General features: G+C 44.2%; 1 protein-coding gene across 5 annotated transcripts in view; it reads right to left on the bottom strand.

The window, feature by feature from the left end:
* Nucleotides 1-15802, bottom strand: part of KCNMA1 (potassium calcium-activated channel subfamily M alpha 1) — a 745231-nt gene that overhangs the window by 154425 nt on the left and 575004 nt on the right. For all 5 annotated transcript variants that reach the window (XM_036829453.1, XM_036829449.1, XM_036829450.1 and 2 more), the window contains exons 15-16: nt 13812-13921; nt 889-957 (exon numbers count right to left, since the gene is read on the bottom strand). In XM_036829453.1, the coding sequence (XP_036685348.1) occupies nt 889-957; nt 13812-13921 (179 nt within the window). The remainder of the gene's footprint in view (nt 1-888; nt 958-13811; nt 13922-15802) is intronic.

Genomic DNA, 15802 nt, shown 5'->3' with positions numbered 1-15802 from the left:
GGCACCTAAAGGAAGACTTTTCAGCACAGCTAGGAAAAAAGCATGGTTGTTCTTTCAGAGGACACAAGCCTGAGCATTTCTCAGTGAGCTCTTTCTTCCAAAACTATTGATAAGAACTGGGGAGCAAAAATCATCTCTCTTATGTCTGTAATGCATACAGTACTCCAACAAAATTCCTTGTTAATGCAACGCAGTAATTAATTAATTAATTAATTAATTAATTAATTCTTTCAGCGCAAACTCATATATTGACTGGGGTGTTATCTATTTCGACCAGACCCAGTCCCTCATCAGTCTGATTTGCACATAATTAAGTGCAAAATAAATAAATAAAGAGGGCTCCTGCCTCCAAGCCCTGCTCTCCTGGCTAATTTCCATGAAGCTGATATTCATGCCACATGGATTTCAGTTGCACCGGGAGAGAAACATATGGTACACAATAGGCTGCTTGTAATTTGGCTATCAAGAGAGCTGGAAACTCCCATCACGACTCTGCCCCATGCCTGCTATGAAGGAGGCCAGAGTCCACCTGCTTTTTGATCACAGCAGTAAAAATGGGTCTAAGCGCAGGGTCTGTCCCCGGTTTTATACTTAGAGGGTGAAAAGTGTAAGTTGGCATGATCGGTTGGAGATCTGGATGCCTCATCCCTTTCCCCCGGAGAAATACTCTTTGGGTGCCCAGTGGGGCTTGGGATGCCAGGCGTGCCTGGGATAGAAGCGGCAGTGTCTGCCTGAACACACCTTGAAACGTGCCTTCGAGTCAGAGAGGTGTTGCATTAGGGTTCCAAACGAATAAATAATGCGTAAGGAAGAAGTGGACTGAACTTTCCCAGTCTGCACTCTTACCATCATAAACGTCAGCCAGCCGCTGGGTCACGGCAAACTTACCGGCTCTCTCGGTTGGCGGACTTGTACTCAATGGCTATCATTAGAAGCTTGAGCTTCACAAAACACAGCCTGCAATGAGACGGAGAAACCTCCCAGTCAGTGCTTCAGAACGACCAGAGCCACAGAACAAACACTGTGATGACCTTTCCATCTCCTGATGCGGTCATTACCCAAGGGACCCGCGTTCTACAGTCACTGTGCCAGAGGGAGGGCGACGTGAGCCACACCTCCCCATCCTCCCCATCAAACTTGATTTCTCACAAGTGATAAGGTGCTGAATGCTCAAAGTGCAAATTGCACTCAGGTCTGGATGTCTAGACACAGACCTGAAGCAGGGCTTTGTGCCTGGGGATTTATGCCGGGCCAGATTCATTAGTTACTCGGTTGGGTAGTAAAATGTTAACTGCAGGGGGAGGGAGGTATTTGGAGCAGCTGGACCTGTTATCTGGATTCCATTTCGGTCTTTCGTACAAATGGCTCATATTGTTGTTCTGAGCAGACCCCTGTGCGCTCGGAATGATGGTAATAATCCTTCGCCTCCGTGTTAAGTGCCCAGCACATGACGACAGCACTGTTACTCCTGGCTCCATCCAAGCTGTCTCACCGCATCTGTCCAGTGCTCTTGCCCGCAGCCCAGACTGCTTAGAGGCTGGCTGGCCCCTGCCTCCAGGCCTTCACTCACGCGGTTCCTACCTCTGGAATGCCTTCTCCTCTCCTTCCAACCCAAATTCCAGGCCCACATCAAATCTAACCTTCCATGTAGGCCTTCTCGGGCTACTGCCACCCTCTGATTTTCTGTCTCAGAACTCCTCCAGCACCTTGTCTGCAAACACGTCGTTTAGCCCTTAGCTGATTTTACACTGGCTGTGGTTGCCTCCTACTGTTTCACATGTCTGAACTTTATCTCCTCAACCAGTGTGACTTCAAGAGCTTTGGACTTGTTTGGAATTCCCCATAGTGCTCTACATGGAACCCCTGATACAGAGAAACTCAAGAAATGAATGATTTGCACTTACTGGGGTTCGGTTCTAAGAAAATTAAAAAAAGGCTCAGTAAAGTATTTACGCATAGAGATGTTCAAGGAAGTACTACTAATACAGAGTAAAAAAAACTGAAAGCAACTTAAATGTCCAATAAAAAGGCAATGGTTAGATAAAGTAGGGTACAATACAATATTAGCATTCAAAATGACTTTTCAAAGAATATTTCAAGGTATAAGATCAACAAATATTATTATATAGGTACAAATATGTAAATAACCTGATACAGTTAGGTGAAAACATGTATTTATAAACTCATAGAAATAAAAGTTCACATAAACAGAAAAAGAATTATATACATTATATATCACAAGTTTCTAAAATGGGCATTATCATTTATGTTTTAAGGACTTTGGGATAGTAAAACATTGGTTGACTGACAGATTGAGAAATGAATTGATGGTTATTCAGCCCCAGCATTGTAAGGGGGAGGAGGTGCTGGGTCACAGGTCAGGGCCTTGCTGTTCTCATTTCATCCCCACAATATCCCTAAGATGGAGATACGACCCCAGTTATTCACACTTCTATTGGTATTTCTATTTTACAGGTGATGAAACTAAGGCTCAGAGAGCCCACGTAACTTGCCCAAAGTCCCCAGTTCGTACCTGGCAGGATATACAATATCTTTGTCCCAGTGAAGCCTATTTTATATTCGGAGAGACAGACAATAAGCAAATATACCAGTGAATACATAATAAATTTCCGGATGAGAACAAGTACTGTGCAGAAAATAAAACACCTAAGAGGATAAAGAGTAACTGGGAACGTGTGTTATCTGCGATGGTCCAGGAAGACCTTTCCGAAAAAGTAACACAAAGGCACAGAGCACTGGAGCATGATGAGAAGAGGCCGGCAATGAGAGGATCTGGGCCAAGAGCTTTCTAGGGAGTGGAAACAGCAAGTGCAAGCGCCCTGAGGTAGGAAGGAAGTCGGGGTGTTTGAGGACCAGCATTAAGGCCAGAGAGGCTGCAGCTGAGTGTGCAAAGTCGAGAGTGACAGTGATTAGGTCAGGGAACTAGGTGGGAACAAGATCATGAAGACTTTGCCGGCCACAGCAAGGAATCTGCAGCTTATTCTAAGTGGAATGGGAGGCTCTGGGTTGGTTCTAAATAGAAAAGTGACACAATCAGATGCGCTGGACCCGTGTATGTGTTGCTTGCAGGTAAGGTGCTAGTGAAGGCCTCAAGCTCTGCAGTGGGAATAAGACCAATCGCTCATTCTTGCCTGGGAGGTCATGAGCCCCTGTATTGCTGTAAACAGACAGTCAGATTTCAAAGGACCACTTCCATCCAGGCGTATTTGGGCTCTCCCAGTGATTTGCAGATTTTCTGATTCCTGCCAGCAGACTCTAATGACCTGGGTTTTGTGCTGATTATGCAGTTTGCTGAAACACCAACCCACATACCCAACTACAGCTGGAAAAATGCTCTTCTTAATTTATGTTCCATAGAGCACCTCTACCACATACCCTTTACCCTTTACGGGGCTGTTGTTACCTCTGGAGCTTAAATTGTTTAAAATATCAGGTGGCTTATGCAATATTTGTTGAAACAAATTACCAGATTAAGTAACCACTTTCTAATGTAAATAACAACTAAGTGCCAAACTCAAGGAGAAGGCTGATCTTAACTTAGCATAGATCATGAAGATGCTGATTTGCTGAAATCCTATGAGCAATGGCCACTCCGATTTGGGATTCTGGTGGTTCATGGGATCAAGGATTTTAATTGCTTTAATGACCTGACCCTATTGGTGAGAAGGGAAGAAACAGTTCATAGTAATGGTAGATTATGTCTTCCTAGCTACTACGATATCATTTACCACTTAGATATAAAAAGAAAGGAGCTTCCTAACTCAGAAAAGTCAATAAAATCTACATGGCCTTGGGCATATTCCTTACCTAGCACAGGGGGACCAGCCATCTGAGTCCTCTTTTGTAACTTTCAAATCAATATCTAAAGTGATTCTACATGGCCTTATAGAAAGCCTCTTTTTAAGAACACTCTGACCTAAAACAAGCCTTTGTTCACTGGCCAAAGGGACTAAGAAGAGAGGGACAGAGTGATGTAAACAAAGTGATCACAGGCAGACCTTGGAGATATTGTGGGTTCGGTCCAGGCCACCACAATAAAGCAATTATCACAATAAAGCAAGTAAGGTGAATTTTTTGGTTTCCCAGTGCATATAAAAGTTATGTTTACACTATAGTCTATTAGTGTGCAATAGCATTATGTCTAAAAAATCAATGAACACACCTTAATTAAAAAATACTCTATTGCTAAAAAAAACCCAAAACAATTACAATAGTAACATCAAAGATCACTGATCACAGATCACCATAACAAATATAGTAATAATGAAAAAGTTTGAAATATTGTGAGAATTACCAAAACGTGACACAGAGACATGAAGTGAGCAAATACTGTTGGAAAAATGGCACTGATAGTCTGGCTTGAACAGGGTTGCCACAAACCTTCAATTTGCAAAAAAAAAAAAAAAAAAAAAAAAAATGCAGTATCTGCAAAGTGCAATAAAGCCAAGTGTAATAAAAAGAGGTATGCCTGTACATGCAAACAGTGTCACAACCATAGATTTTCAGACTCAGGCACTTCAAGATTGGCTGGTCCTGCCCTTCTCGTACAGATAACAAACTGAGGTCCGAAGAAGGAAAAGCGACTTGTTCAAGGTTAAATGGCCTTTATGGAGAAAAGCCAAAAGTGGAAATCAAACAACTTGTTCAAGGTTAAACAATTTTCATGTAGAAATGTCAGAAGTGGAAATCAAGTCTCAAGGCAGTATGCTACACAGATGCTTCTTATAAAAGCAAAGGAAATGAAGTGGTTGCCAGAAACCCAACATGCAGACATGTTCTGTTTGGTCAGTACAGCATTTAAGGGAAAAAAAAAAAAAAATCTAGAATTAGATACCAACAGGTGATTTCATATAAAAGCGAGCTTTTCAGCTTTCCTTGATAAATCAGATATGGCCATACTGGAGCCACATTCCATATGGCTAAAAGGGATTGGGAACTTCAAAGCACTTACCTCTCTGGATGGGACATGTGTTCTCCAACGTGCCACAGTCTCCACCACCCCCTATTGTCTCGGACCTCCTCATTCTAATTCTTTGTTGCTAACTGCCTGCCCCCTACGGGCATCTAAGCTATTACTCCCTACTCTAGTTGAGTATCCTCTGGATGTCTGCAAAGTACAAATCTTGAGTAATTTACAATTTACACTGGAAACAGAACTACGTCTCTCCCTGTTTAAAATCACAGGTTTTCGTGAGTTCCTGCCACAGAGAATTGGCGAAGGTCAGGGTACTGGGCTTAAGGCTGCCGCTGAGGTACAGCCTCTGTTGTGGTTCTGGGGGAAGGGCAGATCAAGGTGAGTAGACAGGGAGTGGGTACGGTGGGGTGTGGTAATTACTTGTTTACTTGCCTCTCTGCCCTCTACACTGAGCTTCTTCAGGGCAAGATGTATGCTTGTCTCGCTGGTGGTTTGCAAAATGCAAAGAGTAAGCTTTCAGTAAATGCTGATTAAGTAAATGGATGAAAGAATGGGGAGCAGACTCTCATGACTTGCTAGAATTATCCACAACAGATAAAGTGGTAAACTAGGAAAGTCTAGTTTAGGCAGAGAAAGCTTGGAAGTGAGCTAGCATCGTGAAACGAGATGCTTTTTAACTTGGTGGATAGAAGCAGACAGATAGGAAAAGAAGGGCGTAGAAGGAAATAATAGCAGTGATACGCTCTGGGAATCTAATGTTTGCCTTCAATCCGCTACGACATGAGGTAAGTACAATTCTAAGATACAGACAGCGATTTCTCCTTGGAACCCTCTGCAGATCCTGTTACAAAGGATGTGCCTTTGGACTACTTAGAATTGATGTCCTGAAATTAAATATTTACTTGCATCATTTACACCATTTTTCTGGTAAAGCAAAATGGGTTTTGCTCATCCAATCCTTAAAGTCATTCTTATGGCTTAAACATATACAGACCTGGGCTGGGAAAGAGAAAGGAGGCTTAGCATGAGGTAGAGTGTAAGAGAGAAACAAGGTAGCTTCCACAGTGTGATAAACAGGATGAAATCAGCCATAAGTTAGCAAGAATTTAATTCCTCATTTCTAAAATAAAATGTCCCAGTATGTCCAATGCAGGAAGTTGCCACTTGTTGCAAAAATAATTACAGGGGAATAGAAATGACTTCTTTTTTCAAGGAAAAAATAAAGTTAGATTGCTTTCTTGATAATTATTAAGTAGAGGTCTACCAAATTTGACATTATACAAAGCCCTCTTTTTCTTTTTTTCTTTACTGCCAGCATCATCTGTTAACTACAGTAGTTTCAACCCAGATGTTCCTGAACAAAGGCTCCTAAGAATTAGAGTCCAACTGTTTCTACCCACCCAGAGGGAAATAAATTGTTCTTGCTATTAAATCAGCCCCCTTGACTAGAAAGATTGCTTGCTGGTGTGAATTAAGCATAGAAACCTGTCGTAGACTTTGCACCTTCTAATGTGTTCAGGAAGGGTATGCAAAGGTGTGGTTTGGGGCTGCCAAAGATGACTCACCTAGGAGTGAAGGGGCAAGGACAGAAGAGGCAGCTTTCACTGTGCCCCCCAAACCCAGCTCCTCCCGGAAGCGCCAGTCCCTCTTCAGTTGTCCAGAGGGACCCTGGGAATATCAGGCTGATACATGTAATCAGAGTAGATGAGGATATAAATACTGCGCATTGGGGAACCAGATCTTTAGGATCTAGGGGCTAAAATGAAAAAAAGATTCACATTTAGGAGCTTTGATTTAAAATGATAGGCTCTCAAAATGGAAACATCTAGTTAAAGAAAATTTGAACCAGCGGGATTTGTAAGACTCAGCACCAGGAAAATGGAAGTGATTTAAAATGCCCATGAAAATGTTGTTCAGATTTCCCAGCAGCTTTCATAGAGGTGGAGTGGGAAGGCTTTAGAACACCCCCAACTTTGAACACACCCACTCTCATAATATCTCCACTAGCACACCTAAGACACTTGAATTTAAATATAATTACATTCTTTCATATGGACAATTAACATTTGCCTAATATGTCAGTAAATGCATTTTTTAGAAAACCTTGCTATTATTATTAATCAGAAATATAAAATGTAAACTGTGTGTTTGCTATGTGTACCCAGCATCAAGTCAAGCCCCAGTATTTCCTACTGGACTGCCTCCCTGACCCTTCCTGTAGAGAATTCTAGAATTGCCACTGCCTCTGTAGCCTTCGATTAAGGGTTTTAATAGATTTTATGGCCACTGGTTTATTCACATGTGGAAGGATTATCTGTCACCTTCTGAATCCCTGTAATAGAAATAATCATAAACGCATTCCTATCTGTGTTCATATATGCTCAGTCCTAATTATAATACCCCCAAATAATTGGATGAATAGGGCCAGTTCTTTGAGGAAAAATATGTTTTAAAGATGAGACTCAAGCCTCTCCATAAATTCTCATAAAATGTTCATTTCTGCAGCCTGGCTAAATAAATCTATCATATAACAATAGAATCTGCTGACTTCTTTCTGCTCCATGTTCAAATTCGGATGCCTTTCTCTAAGAACTACTGATTTCACAGAACTCAAGTTAAACTAGCTGTAGCTTTCACTGGGCAAGAGACCCAGCTTTCTCTAGGCAGTCTTAAATTTAAGTTTCCTCAAGTGGCTTCCCTGGAAAGATCTGTCCATGCCAAACAACACAGGACGAGAGGATGATTTTCTCAATGTTAGGGCCCCGAATGCAGGTGGATGAGGGGAAGGAGAACCATGCCCTGAAGACCCCGCACTGTCTAAACCAGCACAGAAGCGTCCAGGCTTGCGTTTGGGCTGGAGGGCAGAACTCCTGTCCTTTAGCATAGGGAAGATCTGGTCAGAGTTCCTCAAGCTACCTAGGCATTAAATACTCCACATCAAATCTGAATTGTAACAGCTGCAGGGGGACACAGAGACACGCAGTATTTCAAATACATCTTTTGTCCTAATCCCCCCTGAGCTATAAAACCTGATACAATTAAGCGTTTATATTTTGCAAGTGATGACTGACTGACTGATCTGCTCACCATGAGATTCAGGACCTGGCACATGGCATTCTTGCAGTAGCCAAACCTGTGAACTTGTGGCTTCCTCCTCTCCTCCTTCCCCACCTCCCTCCTCTGCCCTCACTTTCCTACCTGGAGGCAGGGGGGTACATCCTCTCATTTGCTAGTTCTCATAATAAAAACACTACCGCTGTTTCCCCCTGAAAACATCACATATCAAAAGAACTCTGATTTTTCTCCTTCTCCCATCTAAAGGGGAAATCAACTTGTTCTCGCTGGAAAATCTCAGAGACCTGGGTGTTGAGAGAGTTCTCTGTGGCTCCCAGCCTCCTGGTTCCCTATCACTTACAATTCCCTCTTCCCTCTTTATTCCTTCTCTGAACCCAACCTCCATACAAGGTACAGCTCAAGTATCACCTCTTCCAGGAAGCCTCTCCTGGCCACCCCAGCCTGCAGGGAGCTCTCAGCATCTGTCCCCCCGCTGTGTGCATCCATCAAACACTCATCAATGGGCACTCATCTCTCCCTGAGGATGGGTATTATTTCCTTTCGCCAGACAGCAAACTCTCAGAAGGCAGCAGCTGCAGGGAAACAGAATCTTTTCCTTGGCATTTGAAAGTATTGCTATTAATCTTTTAATAAGCATATACTTGATCAAATCTAATTGCACCTTGCCTGGCACACTGGCACAAATACCCCAAGCTCATTAAATAGCTAGCTGATTAACTGGCTGGTGACCGATGGCAGAATTTTCTAAAAGGTAAGAGTAAATAAAACCTGGAACCGTCATGATATATTTCTTTCTTTCTTGGTGTTTATAGTATATTCAGTGGGCAGAATAGAAGGGTGGTGGGAAGAGGACAGGCAGGAGAGGGGGAAAAGGACATTAAGCTGGTACTGAGAGACAAGTTCTATCATTCCGATTTTAGAGATGAGGAAACTGGGGGGAGCACTGAGCCCAAGGTCAGGCAGCTGGGAACTATCAAAAGAAGGAGGTAGGCAGAAATCCACTGTCTTGTCCCAAATCACATATCCAGCAAGTGGGTTTGACCCCAGACCCTTGCGACTCCACAGCTCACGCTACCTGACATCACACAGCATCCTACTATTTGAACCACTCACAAATAGGACCCCTTCGTGGCAAGCATAGCCTCATACCCCAGCCCCGGCTTCCTGCAGGCTTGGCTGGTACTAGCCATCTGCACCTTCCACAGTCACCTACAGAGGAAGATGGGGACTGGGAGGGAAAAGGAAGCGGGTGGTTTCCTGGTGTTCAGAGAACAATGGGTGGCACCCTCTCCTTCAGATCCCATAGCTCCTTTGCCTTGATCTTCCTGCCACACAGACCAGGGGCAAGCCAGCTAGGCAAAACCAAAGGGAAATGCTCAGGAGTTGCTGGCCCTTAAAAGGAACACCCTAAGAGCATCCTGAGGAAGGTCCAGGACATACCCACCACGGTGTCCATCAAGGCCAAGAGGCATCTGGCTTGTGGCACCCTAAATTGTCCTTCTCTGCATTTGGTGCTTAACTGTTCTCCCCACCCTGAAATTGCTTTTATGATCCCCAGTGGAAACCTGACTGAGAGCATTAAAGGGCTCAGTACCCCCACGTCTTTTTCCTATTCTGATTTGGATTAGGCGTGGGGAGTGAGGAGAGCAGTCAGCAGTTTGCCTGGCATGGCAGAGGGCGGACTCATTCCTATATCCATGGAGATTGCAGAATACCCTTCGTGAAGAAGGAGCAGTGGAGAGGAAGTGCCCACAAAGGCCCAAATCCTAACATTAGCTTGTAAGATGTGGCCCACCTACAATTCTGTGATTTGGCGAAAATCAGAAACATTCCAGTGACTGAGCCCGAAGTTGGAAGAAGAAGTTATTCCAGCCTGTGGTGTGGAGAATGGGGTTGCCGGGGGGTCCCCAGTCATCAGACTGAATCAGAATCACCCCACTTACCTACAAAAAAATGCAGATTTGGGGGATCTACCCCAGATATTAAAATCTGGAGATGGAACCTAGAATCCTCTCTGTTTAATAAGCTCCCCAGGAGATTCTTAATTAGCCAGCCTTCATCTACCACATCCTCCAAGCTGTTCCCAATTGCATGAGGCCCCAGCAGCAAAATCCTGGTCCTGTAACTTGTCTGCTAGGTGGCTTTGGAAGGGGACAGCAACGTCCTCTGAGTCTCGGTGTCCTCCTTTATAAACCAGGGATGGTAATGTTCACATAAACGTCACAGGATTGTTGTGAGGATTCAATGGGAAAATGTTAAGTGAAATATTTAGAAATGATACTGCATTTTGTCTAAGTTAGTTATTGCTTTTGGAACAAAGCTGTGTCTTCTGGTGAGACACACGTGAAGGCCAAAGGCTGGTGCAGAGAAGCTGGCGCAAGTCTTACCTGAGCCGGAGAAAGCATCTCTCTGCTCGAAATTCTTAAAAAGCTCAACTTGGGGGCCTCCTGCCCCTTCTCTCTCTCCTCCTCCCACATCTGTTCTCTTGGGAAACGACCTCAGATTTCACCCGTTAATCCTGCCCCCTTAGCTTTTCACTGAATGACTCTCCCAGCTTCTGAGAAAACTCCAATCTTTTCGGTGTGGTGATCCTACCCTGCAAGGGGGCACTCTGCCAGCCCAAGGGAAGAGCAAATTTATTTCTTTTCATGCTTCAAGACGTTATTGGCTGCATATTGTTTTAATGCCGTGCATAATTACAGAGACGGCTCTGAAAATCTGTATATTTTATCAGTGCTTTATTATACCCAGAATATTCTCCAACTCTTTTTCTTCTACATGAACCAGCTGAAAATATATTTTGGCGTCCTTCATGTCATCTTGAAATTGAATAGCCAATTCTTACTGTAATGAAAATACTTATGCGCCAGCCTGGTGATATACAACCCTACACTCTAATTACGGCTGTGCTTTAATTAACCTGAATTGAAGAGTGTTATCATTAAACTGCTGGTAACTCTGAGTTATGGCTTTTCTTTAATTTAAAGTAGAAAACACAGATAATTAAGCCTCCAGATAATCAAATGCTTGAGGAGAGCTTCAATGTTTTGGGATGTTCCTAAATCTCATTAAGTGTCCTTTCTTTATTGATTATTTCTACCTCTGCTGTATCATTGTGTTAAACGAATAACAGCAGTCAGTTGAACACATTCTCACTCACATCAGAAGTTTTTCATGATGGTATTTTGTTTTTTGTTTTTTGTTTTTGTATTCCAGAAGCTGTACCAAACAAACACCAAATTCTCTGACAACAAGGTATGTCTGAGGGATCTTCTCCTTCTTGGAACATGTTGTCAACATGCAAATCAGTCAAGAGAAATATTTACAGACTACTGCCCAGCTCTTGAGCCGGCTCCAAAGGGCAGAGAAGTTTCACACACCCAATGGGTCAGAGTTGGCAAACTCACACATCGAGGGGGCCAGGCCCTGATGTAAATGCAAATCTGGCCAGTTTAAGACATCAGGGAGGGGAGGTCCTTCACTAAACACCTCCTTACAGCAAACTGGAGTCCCTTAGCATTCAGTAGAAATGCAAGTCCCGTGTTGGTTCATCAGATTTTCAAAAGAGGCCAGGAATCTAGTTTTACGTGAAGAACCACCTTTTTGAAATACTGGCGACTAACTTTTAAGAAATGAAACACTGTGTAGGACAAATACGTGAGTCAAACTGACCCCACAGGTATCCCAGCTGGAACTTTTAGAGGGAGCAGTTCTAACCTTCCAGGTTAACACTCTTAAAATGAACTCACTCGGGCTTCCCTGGTGGCGCAATGGTTGGGAGTCTGCCTGCCAGTGCAGGGGACATGGGTTCGGGCCCTGGTGTGGGAGGATCCCGCGTGCCGCGGAGCGGCTGGGCCCGTGAGCCACGGCTGCTGAGCCTGCGCGTCTGGAGCCTGTGCTCCGCAACAGGAGAGGCCGCGGTGGTGAGAGGCCCGCGCACCGCGATGAGGAGTGGCCCCCGCTTGCCGCAGCTGGAGAAAGCCCTCGCACAGAGACGAAGATCCAACACAGCCATAAATAAATAAGTAAAATTAAAAATTAAAAAAAAAAAAAAAATGAACTCACTCAGTTTCCAGAAGCAAAATAAGAGAAGCAGTAGGAAAGAAGGAAGGGAGTGGGGGAGGGACATGGACTAAGGGATTTGCAAGGCAGCACTCATGTTGACACCAATCAAGCCTGGGAGACTCAAAGACAAAGAAGGGGACTTCACATACTCCCCTGCTAATGCCTGAGGTGCCATAGGACTCCTCCAGGTGTTGGCAGTTCTGCTGTGGGCTCAGACCACATCTACACCAGACCTAAGAGGCCTCAATTGTCTTTTTATAGGACCAGCTTCTAATATAAGTCCTGAATCCTCCTGGAATTTTTATCCCAGGCAGGCCACGCTCCAAGACAGAGAAAATCCCCTGGGACAGCCTCAGTGTTCCAGGACCCAGTGCCTCTGAATGGTTAACTCCTTTCTATGGCAGAATGAGAAATAGCTCTCAAAGAAAGGAACACATGGGAGTTACAATGGGGCATCCATTTTCGGAAAATAACTCCTTCGGAATCAATTACCTATGCCCTTTTCCGGTCCATTTAGCGTTTAAACTTTCGCTTCGAGACAGGGTGAGAAATCTCAGTAAACAGTCAAACCATCTTGGATTGCTTAGGGTCTGGGCCCAGGGACAGGCAGGGTGCACCTGCTGTGCTCACTGACAGAAGTCACTGACAGGTAAACACCAAGCTACCAGGTGCTCTGGCCCCTCTCTGCTGTGCACAGAACAGCAAACTATGAGACAGAGGAACCCAAGAGCCCCCCAGGACTGTCCTCTTCAGGCCGCCCTTTCCAGAAGGTGGGTTTGGTTTGCAGGCAGGCAGACAGTACAAGGGAGGAGCTCTTCTTTCCCAGCCCAGTGGGTTCCCAGATTCCCCTGTTTCTTCCCAGTTTTTATCAGTGAGACTGAGTTTACCAAATTCTTTGCTATAGTGTCAAAGTATCGGGCTTCATGTTTCAGCATTCCCAAGGAGTCTGTGTTTTCATAGGGACAAAGTCCCTGTTTGACTTACATCCAACATCTGAGCTTCTAGGTGGGGAATCTGAGGCATCTTCCTGGTGGAAGTTTCTTGGGGTCTGGGACACCTGGAGCTCCTGACGTCATACCCCTTAAATGATCACCTGTTCTACCTCGAGGGGTCATGCAGGCTGGGGCTACCCCTTGCTCAAATCCATCTTGCTGAGCCAGTACAAGGAGATGCTAAGCCTTTTTACTGTTATAACATACCAGTTGTCCATCTCGGGGCTAAACCACTCAGGACTATTTCAAGGCCTCCCTGTGTACATTTGGTTCCACATTGCCTCAGGAAATAGTGAAAGCACTTTGAACAGCCGCTTCTCTGATGTCTTTATGACCTGACTTAATTGAAAGAGATTAAAATTTCTTTCATCAAGGTGCTAGCAAGATTTGGTTTTGCCCTGGTAAAATCAGAGGCATGGGTTCATGCTACCCTTCATACATGTGTCTACATTATAGGGACATAATTCAAGATATGCAGGAAAACTGCAGTTCATAATTTAGGTCAAATGATGAATCCAAGCCTGAGATTCTCAGGACTGGAGGGAAAGGAGAGCCAGCAGAAATCCCCAAGGCAGGGGCCATATAATGACCCACCTTCCCCTTCATCACAGAAGGCTGAGCACAGGACACTTGGTAATTGTCGAGTGTCCCCACTGTGCTGGCCACAGGTGGGGTGCATTTCCTTCCAGAGACACGTTAAATGTTTCTGAAAGCCAAAGAGCATATGGTTAGTGGTCACTTACTCACAAACAGTAGGGAAGGACAGACCCACGAAGGCACTGGAGAGATATTCTGTGTACATTTCATTTGAGACTCCTTCCAAGTAGTATTTCTGCCACGTGTCTTCCTCAATCTAAGGGAGAAGCACACAGGAGAAGGGTTTAAGATAGGATAGTAAAAGGAAAGTGGGGTTACCCCATCTGGCAAACAAATGAATGCACTGGTTGTGTCGTGGCGACCTTCCTGAACAACCAGGAACATACCCCATCACCACGTGAAGTCTTCCATGCCCCTAAACTCATAGACTAGACGGATGTCCCCTCTAAAGCACCACTTCTTCCTAAACCTGTATGATTTCCAAGAATGTGGAGGCATGGGCACTCATCCACAATTGATAAAAATTTTTGAGAGCAATTTTTAAATTGTTATCAAGATGTACAAAAGTGCATACTCTTTTACACAATTCCATTTTAAGTATTCATAGCAAAGAAACAAGTAGGTAAGTATACACATACACATGTACAAGAACATCCTTCTTGTTCTTAGAACAAGAAATTAGAAATAACCACAAATGGTAGGTTTATACCATGGAATACAGGGAAGCAATTAAAAATTATGATGAAAATATATATTTTTTCATAGAGAAATTACCTTAAAAGGCACATTACTAAATAGTGTGTATAGTCTGATCCTATTTTTAAACACCCTATAATTATCTGAATGTTCGTAAAGCCGTAGAAAAATCTAGAAAGCTTTATACCAAAACAGTAACAGTTGTTATCTCTGAGATGTAGAATGACACTTTTTCTCTATAGATTTCTGCATTGTCTGAAGGCTTTTGCAGTGAGCATATATGTATAACATGAAACAACATATCTATTTCTACTTCAGGGAAAAAGTAGATTTTTCCAACACCACCTTGACTATCACAAAAAGTAAAATGTAGGACTTCCCTGGTGGCACAATGGTTAAGAATCCGCCTGCCAATGCACGGGACATGGGTTCGAGCCCTGGTCCGGGAAGATCCCACATGCCGCGGAGCAACTAAGCCCGTGCGCCACAACTACTGAGCCTGCACTCCAGAGCCCATGAGCCACAACTACTGAGCCTGTGTGCCACAACTACTGAAGCCTGCGCACCTAGAGCCTGTGCTCTGCAACAAGAGAAGCCACTGCAATGAGAAGGCCACGCACTGCAAGGAAGAGTAGCCCCTGCTCGCCGCAACTACAGAAAACCCGTGCGCAGCAACGAAGACCCAATGCATCCAAAAATAAATTAAAAAATAAATAAATAAAATAAAATAATTAAAAAAAAAAGTAAAATGTAGTTTCAGAAAGGTCTTAACCAAAATGTCATTAAAATGTTTTTTGTTTTTTTGTTTTTTTTGTCATAATTAATCAAGTTCAACTGGTTTTCCCAACAGCCCTCTTCACGCTAGCTATTTCTGGAAAGGTTTTACCTTGGAATCGACCATTTAAAAGTATAAAGTGAAAACAACAAGAACGCTGAGCCCCTCTGGGAGCCTGGGGATGTCATGGATTCCCAAGGCAGGAAGACAGGCAGGCTGTGTGGTCCTTGGGTATCTGTAAGCTGCTGTCTCCCCAGTTCACTTCCACTGGAGGTTAGATAAGGGGGAGGATGAAAAGGAGCTTCCCAGCCAACTGGAAGTGGCTCTTAATAATGTCCTGTGCTGGTATTGAATTAAAAGGCATCTTGGGACTTCCTCCGTTGTCCAGTGGTAAAGAATCCACCTACCAGTGCGGGGGACGCGAGTTCGATCCCTGGTCAGGGAACTAAGATCCCACCTGCTGCAGGGCAACTAAGCCCGCGCGCCACAACTACTGAGCCCGCGCCTCAACTAGAGAGCCTGGGTTTCGCAAACTATAGAGCCCACGCACTCTGGAGCCCTCGTGCCACAACTACAGAGCCAACGCACTCTGGATCCTGCGTGCCACAACTAGAGAGAGAAAACCCGCATGCCACAACTAGAGAGAGAGGAAAAGAAAAACAAGAC

Source organism: Balaenoptera musculus, chromosome 16 (assembly GCF_009873245.2).
Source record: "Balaenoptera musculus isolate JJ_BM4_2016_0621 chromosome 16, mBalMus1.pri.v3, whole genome shotgun sequence".
NCBI classification, from domain to species: Eukaryota; Metazoa; Chordata; class Mammalia; order Artiodactyla; family Balaenopteridae; genus Balaenoptera; species Balaenoptera musculus.
The sequence above is the reverse complement of the archived record's forward strand: the minus strand, read 5'-3'. Positions and strand labels throughout refer to the sequence as shown.